General features: G+C 48.3%; 1 protein-coding gene across 2 annotated transcripts in view; it reads left to right on the top strand.

The window, feature by feature from the left end:
- The first annotated feature begins 310 nt into the window (after positions 1 to 310).
- Positions 311 to 25,729, top strand: part of ilk (integrin-linked kinase) — a 99,033-nt gene continuing 73,614 nt past the window's right edge. The window contains exons 1-2 of one of the 2 annotated variants that reach the window (XM_073044429.1): positions 311 to 381; positions 3,903 to 4,015. In XM_073044429.1, coding sequence (XP_072900530.1) covers positions 3,927 to 4,015 — 89 coding nt within the window. In that variant the 5' untranslated portion in view covers positions 311 to 381; positions 3,903 to 3,926. Of the gene's footprint in view, positions 382 to 1,022; positions 1,114 to 3,902; positions 4,016 to 25,729 lie in introns of those variants that run through there. The other variant, XM_073044428.1, reaches the window with a different exon arrangement.

The following is a 25,729-nucleotide window of genomic DNA, read 5'->3' as shown; positions in this document are numbered from 1 at the left end:
CACTTCCACCGTCTGTCTGTTCTGTCCGGGCAGTGTGCTCCCTGACTCTGTCTGGCTGTGATTGATCCTGTGTCTGGTTGTATCTGCTCACTTCCACCGTCTGTCTGTTCTGTCCGGGCAGTGTGCTCCCTGACTCTGTCTGGCTGTGATTGATCCTGTGTCTGGTTGTATCTGCTCACTTCCACCGTCTGTCTGTTCTGTCTGAGCAGTATGCTCCCTGACTCTGTCTGGCTGTGATTGATCCTGTGTCTGGTTGTATCTGCTCACTTCCACCGTCTGTCTGCGCCCTGTCTGGCGGTGTTTCTGCGCATGTGCAGCAGAGGCAGCGGCCGGAGCGGAGGGTGTGGACGCGGCGCTGAGAGTCGGGCCGGAGCCGAGCGGGTGAGAGCGGGGACCGGGGACCGGGGACCGGGGAGCCGGGTCTGTGGAGGGGGAGAGTGGAGGTGGGACCCAGAGCGGGCGCTGCCGGATCGCTGGAGGGGCCTTGGGGTCCGGGACTAAACCGGGATCCAGCACGGGAGCGGCCGCAGGCGCCGGGCCGCCTCCTGGTCCCCGTCGATTACCGGGCTGGTGGTCGGGTACGTAGCCCCCCTCCATCCCGGCGACTGCTGCGTGGGATCTTTCTGTTCACTTTCTGGGTTCAGTGTGTGGAGTCTGGTTCTGTGGGATCTTGCCGTGCCCTCCTCCAGCGGTGCGTGGGATCTTGCTGTGTACTCGACCAAGGATGGGTGGGATAATGCTGAGTACTCGCTGACCGGGCGTACAGCTGCTGCCTCCCTCGGGTCCAAGGGGTACCCATGCTCCCAGGCCTGCTGTCAAGGGGTCGTGTCTTTCCCCAGACTCCTGGTACTGCGCGGGATCTGTCAAAGGTCAGCTGTATAAAGCTCTCCCGTGGCTTCCATCTGTAGGATGATCTAGGCTGGCTAAGACCCGTGGTATCCCCGCGTATGGGAGATGCCACAGTCCTTTGTTATTGTATTTACAGTGTATACCCTTGTGTGCCCCTTCTGAAACTGATACAGGTTGTCGGAAGGAGGATGAGGGATGGAGGTGTGCTCCTACTTGAGGTCAGGCATGCTCCTGTTGAATGGGAGAGCATGCTTAAGGACCAGAGTAAGTGCACTGCCCCCCTCTTAACCTGAAATTCAGGTTTGTTTTGAACTTCGGCTGGCAGCCTAGTCTAATATACACTGTGAATTCAGAGGCACCCTGCATGAACTGTGCCCTCTTCCCAATGGAATTCTTTCCTGTTTCATCTCCCCACACCACACTAACATAAAAATTCAGGGCTATGTGGGAGGGAGGCATTAGGGTAGGTTAAAAGTTCGACACAACATCAGGAACTGAAGCTCCTGTACTGTGCCATCTGTCACCACCCATGACAATGTGTTGGTGTGATCCACTCTTTTTAAAAATCTACCTCTGACATTTCCCCAGTACTTTCCTCAGTCTCCTGAAAATGATGTGCTCTTGCATTAGCCATTTTTGCCCTTGAAAAAGTCTCTTGATCTTTGCCTCCTATCATCAGATTCAGATTAATTTCTACACCTTGAGGTAAATTTTTTTGGAAATGTTCTGGAAGGGAAGTGTGGTCATGATCTCCTCTCCGTTGAGGACATTTACAGCAGCAGGTGCAGAAAGGAAGCCTGGAAGATCATCGGGGACACCAGTCACCCCAACCATAAACTGTTCCAGCTGCTTCCGTCTGGCAAGCTGAACTGTAGCATAAAAGCCAGGGCCAACAGGCTACGGGACAACTTCTTTGTACAAGCCATTAGACTTTTAAATTCACATGTTGTGATAGAGTCATAACACAGAGAATTTGACTCCCTCACATTGTGGGATGGATGTAAGATTTTAAGTACTAAATTCTTTTGAAATATGGTGACGTTGTAGGAGTGTGAATTGAACGATTTGTGTTCTGAGGCTCATGTGACCAAGCGACAAAATGTTGTGTTTTTCTACAATAGAATCTGGGGATTGGAGGAACAGGGTTAGTACAGGAATGTGGAGTCAGGTAGAAGAGCAGCCATGATCTAATTGAAAGTCAGGAGCAAGGTGCCATTTCCAACCCCTCATTCATTTCACTGAACACAGAACATTACCACACAGTACATGTCCTTCAGCCTGTGATGTGCCGAACATTACAAAGTTCAAAGTAAATTTATTATCAAAATACATATATGTCACCATATACAACCCCGAGGTAGGTTTTCTTATGGGCCTACTCAATAATTCCATGATAAAATATAAACAATAATAGAGTCAATGAAAGACCCCAGCAGTGTGGGCGTTCAAATAGTGCGCTAAAGACAGCAAACTTGCAAATGCCAAAACAATAAAAAGCAGTAAGTATCAAGAACATGAGATGAAGAGCCCTTGAAAGTGAGTCCATAGCTTATGGTTCAAGAGCCTGATGATTGAGGGGTAATAACTGTTCCTGAATCTGGTGGTGTGTGTCTGACTGTACTTTCTTCCTGATGGCAACAATGAGAAGAGAGCGCGTCCTGGATGGTTGCTGCTTTCCTGCGCCAGTGCCCCTTGTCGATGTGCTCACTAGTGGGGAGGACTTTACCCGTGATGGACTGGGCCATATCCACTACTTTTTGTAGGATTTTCCCTAGGTGATTCCATATGAAGCTGTGGTGAAGCCAGTCAATATACTCTCCACCACACATTTACATAAGTTTGTCAGTTTTCAATGTCATGCTGAATCTTTACAAACTGCTCAGGAAGTAGAGGGGCTGCTGTGTTTTCTTTGTAAATGCACTTATGTGATGAACCCAGGACAGGTTCTCTGAAATGATAACACCAAGCTATTTAAAGTTCCTGATGTCTAATTTCCACCCCATAATGAGGACTGACTGATGGACTTCTGGTTTCCTCCTCTCGAAGTCAATAATCAGCTTCCTGGTTTTGCTGACATTGAGAGGTTGTTGTGGCAGCACTCAGCTAGATTTTCAATCTCCCTCCTATATGCTGATTTACTCTAACATCAATCTAATACTTCCTTCCCACAGAGTTCCCTATTTTTCTATCATCCATAGGGCGATCTAAGAGTCCCTTAAATGTCCCTAATATATCGACCTACAACCACCCCTGATAACGTGCTCCACGCCCCCCCCCCCCCACTCTCTGTGTAAAAAGCCTATCTCTGACATCCCCCTATACTTTCCTTCAATCACCCTAAAAGTATGCCCCCTTGTATTAGCCATTTCCACCCTGGAAAAAAGTCTCTGGCTGTCCACTCTATCTATGCCTCTTATCATCTTGTACAGCTCTGTCAAGTCACCTCTCATCCTCCTTCGTTCCAAAGAGAAAAACCCTAGCTTGCTCAATCTATACTCACAAGACATGCTCTCTAATCCAGGTATCATCCTGGTAATCTCCTCTGCTCATTCTCTCTAGAGCTTCCTCATCCTTCCTATAACGTAGTGACCAGAACCGAATAAAATGCTCCCATGTTCCTAGAACAATGCAGATCTTGGTCGAACCGAGATGCTTCTCCCAGGGTATTTCTGAATGTTGGTTTGTGTACTCAAGTGTTGGGCTGAGGTTGTGGATGATTCGGGGCGGGGAGGCACGGCGCGGGTGGGTGGTTAGGGAAGGGTTTTTTTTGGGTGCTGCTTGATGGAAGACAGAAGACGGTGGTATCTGTCTCCTGTACAAATGGGGTGAAAGGGGAGGGAGGCAGGTGATCAGGTTTGGAGGGCTCAGACCATGAGCATGGGCAGAGTTTCAGTGCAAGACTGGCAACCTCTGGCTTCCTTTCAGGTTGTGCTTGGGAGGTGGGTGTCTCAGTCTGCTCTGGAATAACGAGTTCAGATCCGCTCCAGGTTAACCAGCATCGTATTTGCTCCAGATTAAAGTATCTTACTGCCTGCGACTCTTTGTGTTAACAGGATTGGCTGGGACGAGAGAGTGGGATGGATGACATCTTCACCCAGTGTCGGGAAGGCAACGCGGTTGCTGTCCGTCTGTGGCTGGACAACACAGAGAATGACCTGAATCAGGGGTAAGTGCCGGGGGTGGGGGGGCTTCCCACCCCTCTTCTTCTGTGCTGGGCGGGGACCTTCCACCCCTCTCCTTCAGCACTTAGGGGCTTTCTACTCCAGCCCGCAGCATTGGGGGCCGTATCCCACCCGTCTCCCTCAACAGCTGGGGGCAGGAATTCCCATGCCTCTCCCTCAACACTGAGGGTGGGGGATCTTCCCACCCCTCTCCCTCAGCACTTAGGGGCTTTCTACTCCAGCCCGCAGCATTGGGGGCCGTATCCCACCCGTCTCCCTCAACAGCTGGGGGCAGGAATTCCCATGCCTCTCCCTCAACACTGAGGGTGGGGGATCTTCCCACCCCTCTCCCTCAGCACTTAGGGGCTTTCTACTCCAGCCCGCAGCATTGGGGGCCGTATCCCACCCGTCTCCCTCAACAGCTGGGGGCAGGAATTCCCATGCCTCTCCCTCAACACTGAGGGTGGGGGATCTTCCCACCCCTCTCCCTCAGCACTTAGGGGCTTTCTACTCCAGCCCGCAGCATTGGGGGCCGTATCCCACCCGTCTCCCTCAACAGCTGGAGGCAGGAATTCCCATGCCTCTCCCTCAACACTGAGGGTGGGGGATCTTCCCACCCCTCTCCCTCAGCAACGGGGACACCATCAGTCCTGGTGCTGGGGTCAGGTTCCCAACCTTCCCATATCCTGTGCTGTCTACTATCTGCATTTCAAATTATATTTTATTAACTTAAGGTCATATTTTGTTTTTATTTTAATATTTTGAATTCATTGCCACAGATGCTGTGGAGGCCAAGTCATTGGGTATATGTGAAGCTTGATAGGTTCTTGATAAATTGGGGTGTCAAAGGTTATGGGTTGAAGGCAGGAGAATGGAGTTGAGAGAGATAATAAATCAGCCATGATGGAATTGCAGAGCTATTTTGATGGGCCAAATGGCCTAGTTCTGTTGCTATGTCTTATTGGATGAATAGACTTGATCCATTTACTGGGAAGTATGTGTGAGAGCGTGTGCGATGGGTGTGGTGATGGGAGCAGCAGGGTGTGTACGACAAAGCACATTATGGGCCTTGGGGCCAAATATTTCTGTGTTGCAGCTCCTGAATGATCCCTTACTGTGGCATGTTGTACTGAAGCGCGGCTGAGTGTAGATCGCAGCTGGAGATTATGTAATTTGACAGTGATTGGTGATTCCATCAAATGCTGGGCATTCTGTTAGCAGGAGTGATAAACGTGCAGTGGAACTTTGAATAGATAGCAGCCACAATTACGGTGTTTAAAAGACATTTGGACAGATCTGTGGATAGGAAGGGTTTACAGCCACATGGGGCTGTCTTTGCCAAGGATTTTGCTCAGCATGGGCAACTTGGGCTGACGGGCCTGTTTTTGTGCTGTTTGACTCTAGGGCTTTTTTGCCAAGGTATTTGAATACCTTTGTATCGTGTACTGCAATGCATTGATATTCTTCATCAAGATATTTAAATATCTGTTTATCAAATGGACCAGATTACTGAAATGCATTTTCTACTGGCCTTCTGAAGCAATCTATTGACAAACTTCACCTCATTCAGAATTCTGCTGCTAGACTTTTAACTAAAACCAGGATGAGGGAGTGTATCACTCCTGTCCTAGCCACTCTGCATTGGCTTCCTATGTCTTTTAGAATTGATTTTAAAGTTCTCTTACTTGTGTTTAAAGCTCTCAGTGGTCTGGGACTGGAGTACATCACAGAATTGATTTTGTTTTATAATCCTGCTTGAGCTCTCAGGTTGTCTTCCATTGGTCTCTTAAATTTAAGCAATCTCCCTCAAAAGATAATTGTCAGGTCAGCTTTTTTGAAAGACTCAGTTGACATTTTTAAACACCAGCTCAAAACCTATTTATTTACCAATACTTTTAACTGACATCTTTTTATTTTTATGTTTCTCCCATTGTAAAGCACTTTGAACTACATCATCTGTATGAAATGTGCTCCGGAAGTGTGTTATTATTATTGTAAGAGTATTTGCCTCCACCAGCCCTCAATTCCCTCTATCCCCCTGTGACTTCAGGTCATAAACACCTCTGTGCCCTCCTACTATTACTTCTAAAAGCCACCATCTGTATGGGGCAGAGGCCCTCTGTCCTGGGCTGAAGATTGATTAGCCCTGTGGCTTCTGCTTTTACCACATGACTTTATAAGTCTTCTAGATGAAAATCTTTTATTTCCCAGGGATGAGGTCTTTGGAGTTTCTGTATTGCTAGGGTTTTACTTGATGGTATTGCTAACCCCATGCTCAACCCTTCTCTTGTAGCCAGACCTGGGACTTGTCTGTGGTAGAGTTGAGTCACCATGGCACCTGAAACCTATGTCCTCTGATTATAAACACTTGCCAAGAGGAAACAGTTCTCATTGTCTTCGCCCCTCATTTTAACTATCTGTGTCAGTCTCTCTTTGTAACTGAAATCTTCTAACTCAGGCATTGTCCTGTTGAACACAAGATTCTGCAGATGCTGGAAATCCAGACTCACAAAATGTTGAAGGAACTCAGCAGGTCAGGCAGTATTTATGGAGAGGAATGAACAGTCGACATTTCAGGCCAAGATCCTTCATTGGGACTGGAAAGGAAGGGGAAGAAGCCAGAATAAGAAGGCGGGGAGAGTGAAGGAGAACAAGTTAGAAGGTGATAGGTTTTTTTAAAGCGTGTCGCACCAGACAGTCAGCCATTCTTGTCTGGCGCATGGTGTCAGGATTGGTCTCCTTTCAGATTAACCGGGTCACGATATGAACGTTCCTGACTTGATCCTTGTATTTTTTACGAGGCTGAAGGGCTAGCTCGATGCTCAACCCTGCACGGATGGAAAGTGTGCTTGACGGTGGCCCGACTTGGTTTCGAACTCGGGAGCCTTCGCTCCGGAGTCCGGCACTGATGCCATTACGCCACCAGCTGGCCGGGTGATAGGTGGATGGGGAAAGGGGATGAAGTAAGAAGCTGGGAGGAGATAGGTGAAAAAGGTAAAGAGCTGGAGAAGAAGGAATCTGATAGGTGAGTGGACCATGGGAGAAAGGGAAGGAGGAAGGACAGGGGGAGATGATAGGCAGGTGAGGAGAAGAGAAGAGGTAAGAAGGGAGCTGGTGCGGGGAATTGAAGAAGAGGGAAAGGGGGAATTACCAGAAGTTAGAGAAATTGGTGTTCACACCATCAAATTGGAGGCGATCCAGACAGAATATCATGGCAGAAGAGGAGGCCATGGACCGACACCAGAATGAGAATGGGGATTGGAATTAAAATGATTGGCCATTGGAAAATCCCGATCTATTAATTAATTTATTTTTGTGGATTGGGCAGTGGTGCTTGATGAAGAGGGCCCCAAATTGCGACGTCTCGCCAACGTAGTGGAGGCACCGGATACAGTAGACAATTCCAACAGATCTATAGGTGAAGTGTTGCCTCACCTGGAAGAACTGTTTGGGGCTTTAAATGGAGATGAGGGAGAAGTTGAATAGCAGGTGTAGCACTTCTGCCACTTGCAATTGTCTTCTCCTCTGCACCCTCCACATGCTGTCACATCCATCCTAGAGTGTGCTCACTGGAGCTGTGCTGAGGGTTCTGCCTGAGACTCAGCTAATGTCTTGAGTAGTTGTCCTGTGACCTCCCTGCTATATTTCCATGAAAGAAGTCAGTGCGGTGCCCCCCCGTGGCCATTCCCCTCAGCAACAGGTATCTCCTTTGGACACTGCTGAGGGGGTGACCTATCTGGACAAGGCAGCAGCAGCCAGACCCGTAGCACTGTGGTGGGCTCTGAGCCTCAGAAGGGTAGGGTGAAGTCAGGCGGAGCAATAGTCATGGGGACTCGATAGTTAGGAAGACAGATAGGAGATTCTGTGGCAGCAAAAGAGACGCCAGGGTAGTGTTAAGCCTCCCGGGTGCCAGGGTCCAGGATGTCTCTGAGTGGTTGCAGAACGTTGTTGAAGGGGAGGGTGAGCAGCCGGAGGTCGTGGTACATGACATAGGCAGGAGAGGGGTAGATGTGCTGCGCATGAGGTTCAGGGAGTTAGGAAGGAGACTGAAGAGCAGGACCTCCAAGAGGGCAATCTCCGGATTACTCCCGGTGCCACGAGCAGGGAAAGGTCAGAACAGGAAGACAGTGCAGGTGACTGAGTGGCTGAGGCAATGGTGCAGGGGGCAGGGTTTCAAGTTCTTGGATCAGTGGAACCTTTTCTGGGGAAAGGGTAACCTGTACAATTGGGATGGGTTGCACCTCAACTGGGGGGGAATCAGTATCCTGGGAGGGAAGTTCGGTAATGCTGATTGGGAGGGTTTAAATGAGATTTGCAGAGGGTGGGAACTGAAGTGAAGGATGGGGCGGTTGGTGTACAAGTAGAGATAGCTTGTAGGGAGTTTGTGAGGAAGGATTGGCAGATGATAAAGATTCACTCAGCCTGATGGTTTGAGATGTGTCTATTTTAATGCAAGGAGTATCATAAACAAGGCGGATGAACTTAGAGTGTGAATCAATACGTGGAACTATGACGGTGTGGCCATTCCAGAGACTTGGACGTCCAAGGGGCAGGAATGGCTGCTGAATATGCTGGGCTTTAGATGTTTCAGAAAGGACAGGGAGGGAGGCCAAAGAGGTGGGGGAGTGGCATTGTTAATCAGGGATAGTATCACGGCTGCAGAAAAGGAAGAAGTCATGAGGGATTGTCTACTGAGTCCATGTGGGTGGAAGTCAGAAACAGGAAGGAGGTAATAACTACTGGGTGTTTTTTTATAGACCCCCCCCCTCCAATAGTAACAGACATCGAGCAGCAGATAGGGAGGCAGATTACAGTGCAGTAATAATAGGGTTGTTGTGATGGGTGATTTTAACTTTCCTAATATGGACTGGCATCTCCTTAAAGCAAGGGATTTAGATGGTATGGAGTTTGTTAGGTGTGTCCAGGAAGGTTTCCTGACCCTATATGTACATAAGCGAGCCTGATGGAACTCTTTGAGGATGTAACAAAAACACATTGATGAAGGTAGAGCAGTGGATGTAGTGTATATGGATTTCAGTAAGGCATCTGATAAGGTTCCCCATGCAAGGCTCATTCAGAAAGTAAGGCATCGGTTCCAAGGAGACCTTGCTTTGTGGATCCAGAATTGGCTTGCCACCAAAGGCAAAGGGCGGTTGAAGGTGGTTTGTATTCTACATGGAGGGTCGGTGGCCAGTGGTGTTCTGGGACCCTTCTCCTTTGTGATTTTTATAAATGACCTGGATGAGGAAGTAGAGGGGTGGGGTATTAAGTTTGCTGTTGACACAAAAGTTGGGGATGTTGTGGATAGTGTGGAGGGCTGTCAGAAGTTACAGCAGGACATTCGATAGGATGCAGAATTGGGCTGAGAAGTGGCAGATGGAGTTCAACCCAGATAAGTGTGAGGTGGTTCATTTTTAGACCCCACTAGAGTACTATGTTCAATCTGGTCACCTCACTACAGGAAGGATATGGACACTATAGAAAGAGTGCAGAGGAGATTTACAAGGGTGTTGCCTGGATTGGAGGGCGTACCTTATGAGAGTAGGTTGAGTGAACTTGACCTTTTTCCTTGGAGCGACAGAGGATGAGAGGTGACCTGATCGAAGTGTTTAAGATGCTGAGAGGCATTGATCGTGTGGTTAGCCAGAGGCTTTTTCCAGGCTAAAATGGCTAACACGAGAGGGTACAGTTTTAAGGTGCTCTCTCTGAAGTAGGTACAGAGGAGATGTCAGGGTAAGTTTTTCACACAGAGAGTGGTGGGTGCGTGGAATGGGCTGCCGGTGATGATGGTGGAGGCAGATACCATAGGGTCTTTTAAGAGACTCTTAGATAGGTACATGGAGTTTAGAAAAATGGAGCTATGCAGTAGGGAAATTCCAGGCAGTTTCTAGAGTAGATTACATGGTTGGCCCAATATTGTGGGCAGAAGGGCCTGCAATGTGCTGTAGATTTCTGTGTTCTATGTTCACTCTGCTTGGTCTCAGATTCACTCCAAATTTACTCCGTTCTCTATCAGACACATTCTGAATTCACTCCGCTCTCTCTTGGACCTACTTCGAATTCACTTGTGCAGTCTCAGACTCACTCTGAATTCTCTCCACTCTTTCGTGGACTCACTCTGAATTCACTCCGCTCTCTTAGACTCGCTTCGAATTCTCTCTGCACTCTCTCAGACTCACTCAGAATTCTCTGCTGTCTCTATTGGACTGGCTCTAAATTCACTCTGCACTTGTTCTGAATTTACATCGAACTCCCTCAGACTCGGTTTTGCATACTTCAGGCAGTCTGTCATTTTGTTTAACATTTAGAATTTGGTGTTCTGCCAGTTGCTGTAGAGTTCCTGCCTGCATTCCTGCGATCAGCTTCCTGTGGCGTACACTTGGGATCTGTTCGACTGTTAGACTGGCTTTGAGGGAAAAGGACTTTATATTTGCTGGGTCTCAAGGCACACAATTTAATTCACAGGACAATTAACTTCCTTTTCACAGACTCTAGCATTCAAAGTGTACTTAATTACTTTTAAATGTGGAGAGCCCTTGAGCCACGCCCAGGATTAGAGATGAAGCAGTACGGAGCAACCTTCGCTCTAAACTCTGCCCCTACTGTACTTTGCATAAAACTATAAAACATAGGAGCAGAGTTAGACCATCTGGCCCATTGAGTCTGTTCTCCCATTCCGTCATGGCTGACTTATTATCACTGTCAGCCCCATTCTGCTGCCTTCTCCCCGTAAACTTCTCGCACTGACTAACCGTCAACCTCCACTTTAAATTTACTCAATGACTTGTCTTCTACAGCTGTCCACAGCAATAAATTCCACAGATTCACCCCCTCTGCTAAAGAAATTCCTTCTCATTTCTGTTCTAAATGGGCATCCCTCCATTCTGCCCTCTGGTCCTAGACTGGCCCACGATGGAGAACATCCTCTACATGAACACTGTTTAGACCCTTTTAGTATTTGGTGGGTTTCAATGAGATCCACCTCTCATTCTTCTAAACTCCAGTGAGTACAGGCCCAAAGCCATCAAACGCTCCTCATATGTTAACCCTTTCATTCCCAAAAATATTCCAGTGAACGTCCTTTGAATCTTCTTCAATGTCAGCACATCTTAAATAAGGGGCCCAAAACTGCTCACAGTACTCCCAACTGCAGTCTGACCATTGTCTTATAAAGCTTCAGCATTACATCCTTGTTTTTATATTCTAGTCCTCTCAAAGTGAATGCTAACATTGCATTTGCCTTCCTCATCAATGACTTTAACCTTTTAGGACTCCTGCATGAAGACTTCCAAGTCTCTTTGCACCTCAGAGTTTTGAATTTTCTCTCTATTTAAAAAATAGCTTATGTCTTTATTTCTTCTACCTAAGTACATGAGCATACACTTCCTGACACTGTACTCCATCTGTCACTTCTTCGGCCATTCTCCTCATCTGTCTAAGACCATCTACATACTCCTTGCTTCCTCAACACTATCTGCTTCTCCACCTGCCTTCATATCGGCCGCAAAGCCATCAATTCTGTTATCTGTATCATTGACGACTAATGTGAAAATAAGTGGTCCCAGCACTGGGAGAGCCTCAGGTTATAAGAAACAGGAGCAGAGGAGGCCATTTGGCCCCTTGTTTCTGCTCTACCTTTCAATAAGATTGTGGTTGGTCCACCTCAGTGATAATTTCCTGCACTAATCCTGTATCAAAGTATCTTTGAGTCTTTCTCACAACTCTGGAGAGAGAATCCCAAAGGTGCCAGGGATGGAGAAATTTTTCCCCCTCTGTCCTAATTGGCCACCTCGGTTATTTTGGACACCCTCCCCTCCAGCACCTGAACAGGAAAAAGGCCATCTCTACATCTCCCCCCCTACAGTTCCTGCATGAACATTGTACAGTAACATCATCTCTCGTTCTTCTTAACTGGGCAGAGTTAACCCTTCCAGAATTCACTCTGCTGAGTCTCCGGCACACTCCCATCATTATGAGTTTTTCTGGTCTCCTGTAGGGATTTCAGATCCACAGTATCCCAGGAAGAGTCTCAAAGTAGAGATTGCAATCAGCTTTATTTGTCACATACACAGTGAAACATCGAAGCATACAGTGAAATGTGACCAATAGAGACCAAAGATGTGCTGGGGGCAGCCCGCAAGTGTTGCTGTGCTTCTGTGCCAGTGTCAGAATTACCCAGTTTAATATCACTGGCACGTCACTGGCAGCAGCATGGTGAGTTCATGTTCGTTGTCCATTCCGAAATCTTGTGGCCCAGAGGAGGAAGCTGTTGCTGAAACGCTGAGTGTGTGTCCTGAGACTCCTGTACTTCCTCCTTGCTGGTAGCAAAGAGAAGAGGACATGTGATGGGGTCCTTAATGATGGGTGCTGCCTTTTTGAGGCACCATCTTTTGAAGATGTCCTTGATGCTGAGGAGGCCAGCGTCCATGATGGAGCTGACTGAGTTTGCCACTTTCTGCAGCTTTTTCTGATTCTGTACAGTGTCCCCCCCCAATACCAGACAATGATGTAACCAGTCAGAATGCATACCATGGTACATTTGTAGAAATTTGCGAGTCTTGATGACATAACAAGCCTCCTTAAATTCCAAATGAATTATAGCCACTGTTGTGCTTTATTTCTAATTGCATCAAAATGTTGGGTCCAGGGTAGATCCTCAGAGATGTTGACACCCAGGAACTTGAAACTGCTCACCCTTTCCACTGCTGGCCGTTTGATTGAGGATGGTGTATGTTTCCTCAACCTCCCCTTCCTGAAATCCGTAATTAATTCTTTGGTCTTATTAACTTTGAGTGCAACACCACTCAACCAGCTGATCAATCTCTCTTCAACACACCTCCTCATCACCTTCTGAAATTCTGCTAGCAGTAATTGTGTCATGGACAAATTTATAGATGGCATTTGCGTTGTGCCTAGCTATACAGTCATGGTGTAGAGAGAGTAGAGCAGTGGGCTAAGTACACATCCTGAGGTGCACTGGTGTTGATTGGCAGCAAGGCGGAGGTGTTATTTCTGATCCACACAGACAGTCATTTCCCAGTGAGGAAGTCAGGAATCCAGTTGCAGAGGGGGATACGGAGGACAAGGATTTGATTAATCCTGAGGGTATGATATTCTTGAAAGCTGAGTTGTAGTCGAAATACAACAGCCAGATGTGGGTATTAGAACCATCCGGGGGATCCAGGGTCAAATGGAGAGCCAGTAAAATCGCATCCACTAGATCTATTGTGGCAATAGGCAAATTACAGCTGGTCAGGTCTTTGCTTAGGCAGGAGTAGATTCTGGCCATGAGCAATCTCTCAAATCACTTCATCATAGTAGATGTGAGTGGCAATGGGTGATCGTCATTCCGGTAACTCACTCTGCTCTGTTTGGGTGTTGGTAAGATTGTCACCCTACGACTTAATGACCTGACCTATAAGTCTTTGGGGGCACTGGAGGGGACACATAGTGTCCTGTAAGTCTTTGGGGGCACTGGGGGGACACACAGTGTCCTGTAAGTGGGAGCACTGGGGGGGACACATAGTGTCCTGTAAGTCTTTGGGGGCACTGGAGGGGACACACAGTGTCCTGTAAGTGGGAGCACTGGGGGGACACATAGTGTCCTGTAAGTCTTTGGGGGCACTGGAGGGGACACATAATGTTCTGTAAGACTTTGGGAGCACTGGAGGGGACACACAGTGTCCTGTAAGTGGGAGCACTGGGGGGGGACACAGTGTCCTGTAAGTCTTTGGGGGCACTGGAGGGGATACACAGTGTCCTGTAAGTGGGAGCACTGGGGGGGACACATAGTGTCCTGTAAGTCTTTGGGGGCACTGGAGGGGACACACAGTGTCCTGTAAGTGGGGGCACTGGAGGGGACACACAGTGTCCTGTAAGTGGGAGCACTGGGGGACACACATAGTGTCCTGTAAGTCTTTGGGGGCACTGGAGGGGGGACACAGTGTCCTGTAAGTGGGAGCACTGGGGGGGACACACAGTGTCCTGTAAGTGGGAGCACTGGGGGGGGACACAGTGTCCTGTAAGTGGGAGCACTGGGGGGGACACACAGTGTCCTGTAAGTGGGAGCACTGGGGGGGACACATAGTGTCCTGTAAGTCTTTGGGGGCACTGGGGGGGACACACAGTGTCCTGTAAGTGGGAGCACTGGGGGGGACACACAGTGTCCTGTAAGTGGGAGCACTGGGGGGGACACATAGTGTCCTGTAAGTCTTTGGGGGCACTGGAGGGGACACACAGTGTCCTGTAAGTGGGAGCACTGGGGGGGACACACAGTGTCCTGTAAGTGGGAGCACTGGGGGGGACACATAGTGTCCTGTAAGTCTTTGGGGGCACTGGGGGGACACACAGTGTCCTGTAAGTGGGAGCACTGGGGGGGACACACAGTGTCCTGTAAGTGGGAGCACTGGGGGGGGACACAGTGTCCTGTAAGTGGGAGCACTGGGGGGGACACATAGTGTCCTGTAAGTCTTTGGGGGCACTGGGGGGGACACACAGTGTCCTGTAAGTGGGAGCACTGGGGGGGACACACAGTGTCCTGTAAGTCTTTGGGGGCACTGGAGGGGACACATAGTGTCCTGTAAGTCTTTGGGGGCACTGGAGGGGACACACAGTGTCCTGTAAGTCTTTGGGGGCACTGGGGGGGGACACAGTGTCCTGTAAGTGGGAGCACTGGGGGGGACACATAGTGTCCTGTAAGTCTTTGGGGGCACTGGGGGGGGACACAGTGTCCTGTAAGTGGGAGCACTGGGGGGGACACATAGTGTCCTGTAAGTCTTTGGGAGCACTGGGGGGGGACACAGTGTCCTGTAAGTGGGAGCACTGGGGGGGACACATAGTGTCCTGTAAGTCTTTGGGGGCACTGGGGGGGACACACAGTGTCCTGTAAGTGGGAGCACTGGGGGGGGGACACACAGTGTCCTGTAAGTGGGAGCACTGGGGGGGACACATAGTGTCCTGTAAGTCTTTGGGGGCACTGGAGGGGACACACAGTGTCCTGTAAGTGGGAGCACTGGGGGACACACATAGTGTCCTGTAAGTCTTTGGGAGCACTGGGGGGGGACACAGTGTCCTGTAAGTGGGAGCACTGGGGGGGACACACAGTGTCCTGTAAGTGGGAGCACTGGGGGGGACACATAGTGTCCTGTAAGTGGGAGCACTGGGGGGGGGACACACAGTGTCCTGTAAGTGGGAGCACTGGGGGGGGACACAGTGTCCTGTAAGTGGGAGCACTGGGGGGGGGACACACAGTGTCCTGTAAGTGGGAGCACTGGGGGGGACACATAGTGTCCTGTAAGTCTTTGGGGGCACTGGAGGGGACACACAGTGTCCTGTAAGTGGGAGCACTGGGGGACACACATAGTGTCCTGTAAGTCTTTGGGAGCACTGGGGGGGGGACACAGTGTCCTGTAAGTGGGAGCACTGGGGGGGACACATAGTGTCCTGTAAGTCTTTGGGGGCACTGGAGGGGACACATAGTGTCCTGTAAGTCTTTGGGGGCACTGGAGGGGACACACAGTGTCCTGTAAGTGGGAGCACTGGGGGGGACACATAGTGTCCTGTAAGTCTTTGGGGGCACTGGAGGGGACACACAGTGTCCTGTAAGTCTTTGGGGGCACTGGGGGGGACACACAGTGTCCTGTAAGTGGGAGCACTGGGGGGGACACATAGTGTCCTGTAAGTGGGAGCACTGGGGGGGACACATAGTGTCCTGTAAGTGGGAGCACTGGGGGGGACACATAGTGTCCTGTAAGTCTTTGGGGGCACTGGAGGGGACACATAGTGTCCTGTAAGTCTTTGGGGGCACTGGGGGGGACACACAGTGTCCTGTAAGTGGGAGCACTGGGGGGGACACATAGTGTCCTGTAAGTGGGAGCACTGGGGGGGACACATAGTGTCCTGTAAGTCTTTGGGGGCACTGGAGGGGACACACAGTGTCCTGTAAGTGGGAGCACTGGGGGGGACACATAGTGTCCTGTAAGTCTTTGGGGGCACTGGAGGGGACACACAGTGTCCTGTAAGTGGGAGCACTGGGGGACACACATAGTGTCCTGTAAGTCTTTTGGGGGCACTGGAGGGGACACACAGTGTCCTGTAAGTGGGAGCACTGGGGGGGACACACAGTGTCCTGTAAGTGGGAGCACTGGAGGGGACACATAGTGTCCTGTAAGTCTTTGGGGGCACTGGAGGGGACACACAGTGTCCTGTAAGTGGGAGCACTGGGGGGGACACACAGTGTCCTGTAAGTGGGAGCACTGGGGGGGACACACAGTGTCCTGTAAGTGGGAGCACTGGGGGGGGACACAGTGTCCTGTAAGTCTTTGGGGGCACTGGAGGGGACACATAGTGTCCTGTAAGTGGGAGCACTGGGGGACACACATAGTGTTCTGTAAGTCTTTGGGGGCACTGGAGGGGACACACAGTGTCCTGTAAGTGGGAGCACTGGGGGGGACACACAGTGTCCTGTAAGTGGGAGCACTGGGGGGGGACACAGTGTCCTGTAAGTCTTTGGGGGCACTGGAGGGGACACATAGTGTCCTGTAAGTCTTTGGGAGCACTGGAGGGGACACATAGTGTCCTGTAAGTTTTTGGGACACATAGTCACAGGGAAGAACTTGCAAACTCCTCACAGACAGCAATTTGTGGGAATTGAACTCCCATCTTACAGTTGGTGCTCTAAAGTGATGCACTAATCACTATGCTACCATACCGCCATTAGCCTGTGCAGTTGGTCTTTAAACACCCTGACTAATCAAGAACCAGTCAACCTCTGCTTTAAATGTACCCAATGATTTGGCCTCCACAGCTGTCTGTGGCAGTGAATTCCACAGATACATCACCCTCTGGCTAAAGAAATTCCTCCTCATCTCTGTTCTAAATGGATGTCCCTCTATTCTGAGTCTATCCCTCTATAGATTATTAAGGGATTGGACACGCTGGAGGCAGGAAACATCACCCGCTGATGGGTGAGTCCAGAACTAGAGGCCACAGTTTAAGAATAAGGGGTAGGCCGTTTAGAACAGAGATGCGGAAAAACTTTTTCACCCAGAGAGTGCTGGATATGTGGAATGCTCTGCCCCAGAAGGCCGTGGAGGCCAAGCCTCTGGATGTATTCAAGAGAGAGTTAGATAGAGCTCTTATAGATAGCGGGGTCAAGGGATATGGGGAGAGGGCAGGAACGGGGTACTGATTGTGTATGATCAGCCATGATCACATTGAATGGCGGTGCTGGCTTGAAGGGCCGAATGGCCTACTCCTGCACCGACTGTCTATTGTCTATAGGAAATATCCTTTCCACATCCGCTACATCTCATCATCATCATTGACGTAAGTGATCATGGTCTTCACATAACCATGTTCTTGCAAATTTTTCCACAGAAGTGGTTTGCCATTGCCTTCTTCTGGGCAGTGTCTTTACAAGACAAGTGACCCTACCCATTATGAATACTCTTCAGAGATTGTCTGCCTGGCGACAGTGGTCACATAACTAGGACTTGTGAAATCCACCATCTGCTCATGACCTGTTCCCATGACTTCATGTAACCCTAATCAGGGATGAGCAGGTGCTGCACTTTGCCCAAGTGTGACCTGCAGGCTAGCGGAGGTGAGGAGTGCCTTCCACCTCTTGAGGTAGAGACATATCTCTACCCCGAACTCCATTTAGGCCTTTCAATATTTGATAGGTTTCAATGAGATCTCCTCTCGTGAGGCCACATCTGGGAAGCTGTGGACAGATCTGGTCTCCTGAGTTAGAGCAGAGTATCCTTCCCATCGAGGGAGTGTGGTAAAGGTTCATGAGATGGTGGACTTGCTGCATCAGAGAGATTGAACTTCCATTCTGTGGAGTGGAGAAGACCAGGAGTTGCTTCTTGACTGCTGGGGTTGAACAGTAATGCCATAAGCAATGACATTTCTGATATAATTGCTGTCTAATAATGCCTTTTTTTTTTAAAGATGATATTGGAAAATTAGCTTTCAGTTTCTTAAAAAAAATCTGCAGCATACCAGAACACTACAATTGCAATGCTCACGATGGATTAGCTTTTTAAATAGTTTGAAATCAGTTTTAAGTATGACATAACTAACTCAGTGGATGTTCCATTGGGCTGAAGAGCCTAGAATCTGTGCTGTGTGTCAGCTTGAGGAGAAATCTCTTCAATCGAGGTGGTGAATCTTTAGAATCAGTGCCCTGCAGGCCTGTGCAGAGTGTTGTTGAATTCATTTCAGTAATATGTTTCTGAATGTTCAAAGAATTGAGGTATTTTTTTTCTTTATTCATTCAAGGATGTGGACTTAATAGGCTGAGCCAGTTTTTATGCCCCTCCCTAGTTGTCCTTGGTGGGGGTGAGCTGCTTTTATGAATTGCTACAGTCCCTGAGGTGTGGGTATACCCACAGTGCTGTAGGAATGGAGTGCCAGGGCTTGTCCCAGCAATGATGAAGGAACAGCCAGAGACTTTCTCCAGGATGGAAAATGGTTAATATTAGGGGTATTATTTTAAGGTGACTGGAGGAAAGTATAGAGGGAATGTCAGAGGTAGGTTTTTTTTTTACACAGAGTGGTGGGTATGTGGAACACACTGTCAGGGGTGTTGGTAGAGGCAGATACATCAGGAACATTTAAGAAACTCTTAGATAGACACATGATTGAAAGAAAATTGGAGAGCTATGTGGGAGGGAAGGGTTAGGTTATTCTTAGAGCAGGTTTTACAGTTTGTGGGCCGAAGGGCCTGTACCGTTTAATGTTCTATATTTCCGACCCAGGATGATGTGTGGCTTAGATAATTTCAAGAAGGTGGTGTTCCTCATTTTTTTTGTGGCTCGTGTCCTTTCTGGTGGTAGAGGTGGTGGGTTTGTATATTTTGGTATTTGGGTGAAAATTGTTTTCTAGTATATAGTGGAGGTTGATCGGTCCTTGGTTATCAAGGCAGCAAGACAGGGAGAAGGCAGGAGAATAGATTGAGAGGTATAATAAAACAGCCATGATTGAAAGTTGAAGCAGACCTGATGGGCTGAATGGCCTTATTGTGCTCCTATGTCTTCTGGAAACACACACAAAATGCTGGAGGAACTCAGCGGGCCAGGCAGCATTTATGGAAAAGAGTACAGTCAACATTTTGGGCTGTGACCCTTCATCAGGGCTGGAGAAAAAGATGAGTCAGGATTAGAAGGTGGGAGGAGGGGAGGAAGAAGCACAAGGTGATGGGTGAAACCAGGAAGGAGGGAGGGGTGAAGTAAAGAGCTGGGAAGTTGATTGGTGTAAGAGATACAGGGCCGGAGAAGGGCGAATCTGAAAGGAGAGGACAGAAGGCCAAGGAAGAAAAGGAGGAGGCGTATCAGCAGGAGATGATGGGGAATGGTGAAAGAAGGGGTATTACTGGAATTTTGATAAATTAATGTTCATGCCGTCACCTCCCTCTGGTGCTCCTCCCCATCTTTCTGTCACCCACAGTCTTCTATCCGTTCCCATCAGCTGCTGGGGGTGACCCTCCGTTGGTTTGGGTCAGCCATGGATGTTGCATCCTCGCTGTCTGCATCAAAGCTGCAGTATGCAAGCCAGGGCAGTATGATATGGAGAGTAAGTTGTTGCCTATGTAACAGGCTAAGCAGTGGATGAATCCGACAGAACGGCAGAGACCAATGCAGTTTGGCACCAAGGGTGTCGCAGGAGTTGCCAGTCAGCATTGAGCTCAACATAGGACTGCTTAGGGATTGCAGCTCCAGACTTTTCCTTGGGGTTTACTCCCGAAGTCTACCACATGAGTGGGCATAGTGGAGCTTTGAGATCAGAGTTTTCCTTCTTCCGGCTGAGCTGCCAACCACAGCTGATAAGCCCCATCTGAGTGAAGCAATTGGGTTTAAGGTGCCAGTAAATTGCCTTTGCCCCTTCTCCTGTCAGCAGAAAAGGAAGCAACACACCACAAGATGCTGGAGGAACTCAGCAAGCCAGGCCAGCATCTATGGAAAAGAGTATAGTCGATGTGTGGGGAAAAATGAGAAGTTAGAGCAAGGTTGGGGAGGGGAGGAAGAAGTACAGGGTGGTAGGTGATGGGTTAGAGCGGTAGGGGTGAAGTACAGAGCTGGGAATCTGATTGGAGAGGGTAGAAGACTATGGAAGAAAGGGAAGGTAATGGAGCACCTGAGGGAGGTGACGGGGAGATAAGGTGAAAGAGGGAAAAGGAGATGGGGTATGGTGAAGGAGGGTGGGGGGCATTACTGGAAGATTGAGAAATCAATGTTCATGCCATCAGGTTGGAGTACCAGAAGGGCAAGTACCAGGAGGGAGATCAATGGGGAGGGATAAATGGAAAAGGGAGTCTGGTAGGGAGTGATCCCTACAGAGAGTGGGGGGAGGGAAAGATGTGCTTGGTAGTGGGATCCCATTGGAGACGGCAGAAGTTACAGAAAATTATGTGCTGGGCACAGAGGCTACTGGGGTGATAGGTGAGGACAAGGATAGGATTAGTGCAGAGAGAGTGTAGAGTAATGCATTCAGAAGAAGTGAAGTTTGAATTGGAGAGAGGAGTAGTAAAGTTGAGACGGTTGATGTCTCATTCAGCGGTGGTTAGAAAAGAAAAGATCCAGAGCAGGCAGAAGACCAGAGTGGGGTGTCCAGGGTGAGGGGAAAGGTTGAAGATGGGAGGGGGTCATCGGCGTGGGCTGGAGAGTCCTTGCCAAGGAAGTAGGCAGGGAGATGGGGGCAGCAGAAAAGGTAGAAAAGGATCCGCTGGCCAAAAAAGCTTTAAGGAATTGATAGTGAAAAGCAGGAGTTGTGCTTTTGGTGGCACAGACTAGATGGGCCAAACGTGCTACTCCTATTCCCATTGCTGCTGATGTGCCCTCAGTGTGCTGTGTCAATGTAACTGAATACTGTGTTCTGTCCTGTCAATGGTGGGAGGATGTGTCATCAATCTTTGAAACTGCTTGTTAATTTCAGTGAGATGTGCAGATTACAGTGTTCGTGCAGTTATACTATTTACTCTGGGAGAAAGCTTTTGGCTAGTTTCCTGCTAATTCTCCATCGACCGTCCACGATCTTTGCCATTTAAGGATGTTTGGAGAGCTGACTGCCTGAGTTAACTGTGGGCCATGCACTGAGAGAGGTGCTGAACACGAAAAACATCTGTCCTGCAGGAATGTAATGCACTGTAGAGAACGAGCAGCCCTTCACCCTTCCCTGTGCCCCTATCCGCACCTCACACTCCCTGACCCATCCCACCTCACCTCAGCAAAGGTCAACACCCATTGACCGCAGGGCTGAATTTTCAATATCTGTCGAGTCCTTAGCTGACCATCAATCTGCACAGTCCCTGAACAGCCCAGCACACCTTCACCTCGGGGTAAGACACTGCAGCAATGTATATAACACAGCAGCCAACTTACATCGTAATACTGCCACAGACAACAGCACAGTCTCTTTTCTAAATGGGGAGAAAATTTAAAAATCAGAGGTAGAAAAATAGAAACCCTACAGCACAATACAGGCCCTTCAGCCCACAAGGTTGTGCCGAACATGTCCCTACCCTAGAAATTACTAGGCTTACCTATAGCCATCTATTTTTCTAAGTTTCATGTACCTATCCAAAAGTCTCTTAAAAGACCCTAATCTATCCACCTCCACCACCTTTGCTGACAGCCCATTCCACGTACTCACCACTCTCTGAGTAAAAAACTTACCCCTGACATCTCCTCTGTACCTACTCCCCAGCACCTTAAACCTGTGACCTCTTGTGGCAACCATTTCAGCCCTGGGAAAAAGCCTCTGACTATCCACACAATCAACACCTCTCATCATCTTATACACCTCTAACAGGTCACCTCTCATACTCCGTTGCTCCAAGGAGAAAAGGCTGAGTTCATTCAACCCAGATAAGTGTGAAGTGGTTCACTCATAAGACGTGCTCCCCTATCCAGGCAACAACCTTGTAAATCTCCTCTGCACCCTTTCTATGGCTTCCACATCCTTCCTGTAGTGAGGTGACCAGAACTGAGCACAGTACTCCAAGTGGGGTCTGACCAGGGTCCTGTATAGCTGCAACATTACCTCTTGGCTCCTAAACTCAATCCCACGATTGATGAAGGCCAATGCACGGTACGCCTTCTTAACCACAGAGTTAACCTGCGCAGCTGCTTTGAGCGTCCTATGGACTCGGACCCCAAGATCTCTCTGATCCTCCACACTGCCAAGAGTCTTACTATTAATACTATATTTTGCCATCATATTTGACCCACCAAAATGAACCACTTCACACTTATCTGGGTTGAACTCCATCTGCCACTTCTCAGTTTTGCATCTGATCAATGTCCTGCTGTAACCTCTGACAGCCCTCCACACTATCCACAACACCCCCAACCTTTGTGTCATCAGCAAACTTACTAACCCATCCCTCCACTTCCTCATCCAGGTCATTTATAAAAATCATGAAAAGTAAGGGTCCCAGAACAGATCCCTGAGGCACACCACTGGTCACTGACCTCCATCAAATGCCTTGCTGAAATCCATATACACTACATCTACTGCTCTTCTTTCATCAATGTGTTTCATCACATCCTCAAAAAATTCAATCAGGCTCGTAAGGCACAACCTGCCCTTGACAAAGCCATGCTGACTATTCCTAATCATATTATGCCTCTCCAAATGTTCATAAATCCTGCCTCTCAGGATCTTCTCCATCAACTTACCAACCAGTGAGGTAAGACTCACTGGTCTATAATTTCCTGGTCTGCCTCTACTCCCTTTCTTGAATAAGGGAACAACATTCGCAACCCTCCAATCCTCCCGTCCTCATTGATGATGCAAAGATCATTGTCAGAGGCTCAGCAATCTCCTCCCACAGTAGCCTGGGGTACATCTCATCCGGTCCCTGTGACTTATCCAACTTGATGCTTTCCAAAAGGTCCAGCACATCCTCTATCTTAATAGCTACATGCTCAAGCTTTTCAGTCTGCTGCAAGTCATCACTATTATCACCAAGATCCTTTTCCATAGTGAATACTGAAGTATTCACTAAGTACCTCTGCTATTTCCTCTGGTTCCATACACACTTTACCACTGTCACATTTGATAGGTCCTATCCATTCACGTCTTATCCTCTTGCTCTTCACATACTTGTAGAATGCCTTGGGGTTTTCCTTAATACTGCTCACTAAGGCCTTCTCATGGCTCCTTCTGGCTCTCATAATTTCCTTCTTAAGCTCCTTCCTTGTTAGCCTTATAATCTTCTAGATCTCTAACATTACCTAGCTCTCTGAACCTTTTGTAAGCTTTTCTTTTCTTCTTGACCAGATTTATTACAGCCTTTTGTACACCACAGTTCCTGCACCCTACCATAACTTCCCTGTCTCATTGGAACGTACCTATGCAGAACTCCACACAAATATCCCCTGAACATTTGCCACATTTCTTCTGTAATTCCTCCACCCACAGAGACTCCGTAGACAATCCCTCCATGACGTTCACCTTTACTGCAGCCATGACACTATCTCTGATCAGCAGTGCCACACCCCCATCTCTTTTGCCTCCCTCCCTGTCCTTTCTGAAACATCTAGAACCCCTTGAAGTAACCATTCCTGTCCCTGAGCCATCCAAGTCTCTGTAATGGCCACCACATCAGACCCCCAAGTACTGATCCACGCTCTAAGCTTATCCACTTTGTTCACAACACTCCTTGCGTTAAAATAGATACTTCTCAAACCTTCGGTCTGAGTGCATCCCTTCCCTATTACCTGCCTATCCTCCCTCACGCTCTGTCTCCTATCTTTCTCTATTTGAGAGCCAGACGCCTCTTCCCCAGTCTCTTCAGTTTGGCACCTGAGAACATTTCTATCATATACAAACTTTTGATTTCTGTCCACACAAGCAGTTCTCGCTTGACCTTTATTCTCCTCCACCTCACCATCTGCTCTAATAGTCTGGTTCCCCTCACCCTGCAAATCTAGTTTAAACCTCCCAGTGTAAAGGGACTTGGGATTCCTGGTGGAGGATTCCCTGAAGGTTAACTTGCAGATTGCGTCGATGGTGAGAAAGGCAATTGCATTGTTAGCATTCATGTCGAGAGGACTGGAATATAAAAACAAGGATGTAATGCTGAGGCTTTATAAGGCATTGGTCAGACTGCATTTGGAGTATTGAGAGCAGTTTTGAGCTCTTTATCTAAGAAAGGATGTGCCGGCGTTGGAGAGGGTTCAAAGGAGGTTCACAAAAATTTTTCTGGGAACGAAAGGGTTGATGTATGAGAAGCTTTGATGGCTCTGGCCCTGTACTTGCTGAAGTTTAGAAGAATGAAGGGGGATCTCATTGAATCGTATTGAATATTGAATATTCCTGCTGAAGGGTCTCTGCCTGAAAAATTGACTGTACTTTTTTCAATAGAGGCTGCCTGGCTTGCTGAGTTCCTCCAGCATTTTGTGTGTGTTGCTTGGATTCCAGCATCTGCAGATTCACTCTTGTTTGAATATTGAACATAGAGTGGATGTGGAGAGGATGTTTCCTGTAGTTTGGGAGTCTAGGACCAGAGGGCATAGCCTCAGAATCGAACATAGAAATGTACAACACAGGGACAGGCTGTTTGGTCCACAGTGTTCTGCTGAACCAGCTAAAAAGCAAATCAAAAACATCCAAACACTGAACCCTCTTCCCTCCATCTTCCTTATATCCACATGCTTATCGAAACATCTATTAAAAGTCTCTAATGTATTTGCCTCTACCACCATACCAGGCAGTGCATTCCAGGCATCCACAACCCTGAGTTAAATACTTACCCCTCACATCCCCTTTGAACCTACCCCCTCTCACCTTCAATGCATGCCTTCTGGTATTAGGTATTTCAACAGGTACTTTCTGTCCACTCTGTCTATGCCTCTCATAATCTTGTCAACCTCTACCCAATTTTTCCTCAGCTTCCAATACTCCAGAGAAAACAACCCATGTTTATGCAGCCTCTCATGATAATACGTGCCCTCAAAACCAGGCAGGATCCTGGTAAACCACTCCTGCACCCTCTCCAAAGCCTCAACATTCTTTCTAGAATGGGGTGATCAGAACTGTATGCAATACTCCAGATGTAGCCTAACCAGAGTTTTATAACGTTGCAATATAACCTCTTTACTTTTGAACTCAATGCCTCGACTAATAAAAACAAGCATTCCATAAGCCTTCTTAACTACCTTATCAACCTGTGTAGCCACTTTCAAGGAGCTACAAACTTGGATCCCAAGATCTCTCTGCTCAGTAACACTGTTGAGGACCTTGCGCTTAACAGAGTGATGCCTCCTTGCATTTGCCCTACCAAGGTGCAATACCTCACATTTATCTGGGTTAAATTCCATCTGCTATTTCTCTGACCATATCTGCAACTGATCTATGTCCTTTAGTATTCTCTGCCAGTCTTCTACACGATCCACAACTCCACCAATCTTGGAATTATCTGCAAACTTACTAACCCACCCATCTACATTTTCATCCAGGTCATTTATATACATCACAAACAGCTGAGGTCCCGGCACAGATCCCTGCAGAACTCCACTAATTACAGATCTCTACCTCAAATAAGTCCCTTCAACCACTACCATCTGCCTACGCGCAAGCCAATTCTGGATCCAAACAGCCAATTTGCTGCGGATCCCATGCATCTCAATCTTCTAGATTAGCCTCCCATGAGAGACTTTGTCAAATGCCTTACCAAAATCCATGTAGACAACAAGCATCGCCCTCCCCTCATC

Source organism: Hemitrygon akajei, chromosome 4, assembly GCF_048418815.1.
Source record: "Hemitrygon akajei chromosome 4, sHemAka1.3, whole genome shotgun sequence".
Lineage (NCBI taxonomy): Eukaryota > Metazoa > Chordata > Chondrichthyes > Myliobatiformes > Dasyatidae > Hemitrygon > Hemitrygon akajei.
Note: the sequence above shows the minus strand (reverse complement) of the source record. Positions and strands in the feature narration are given on the sequence as shown.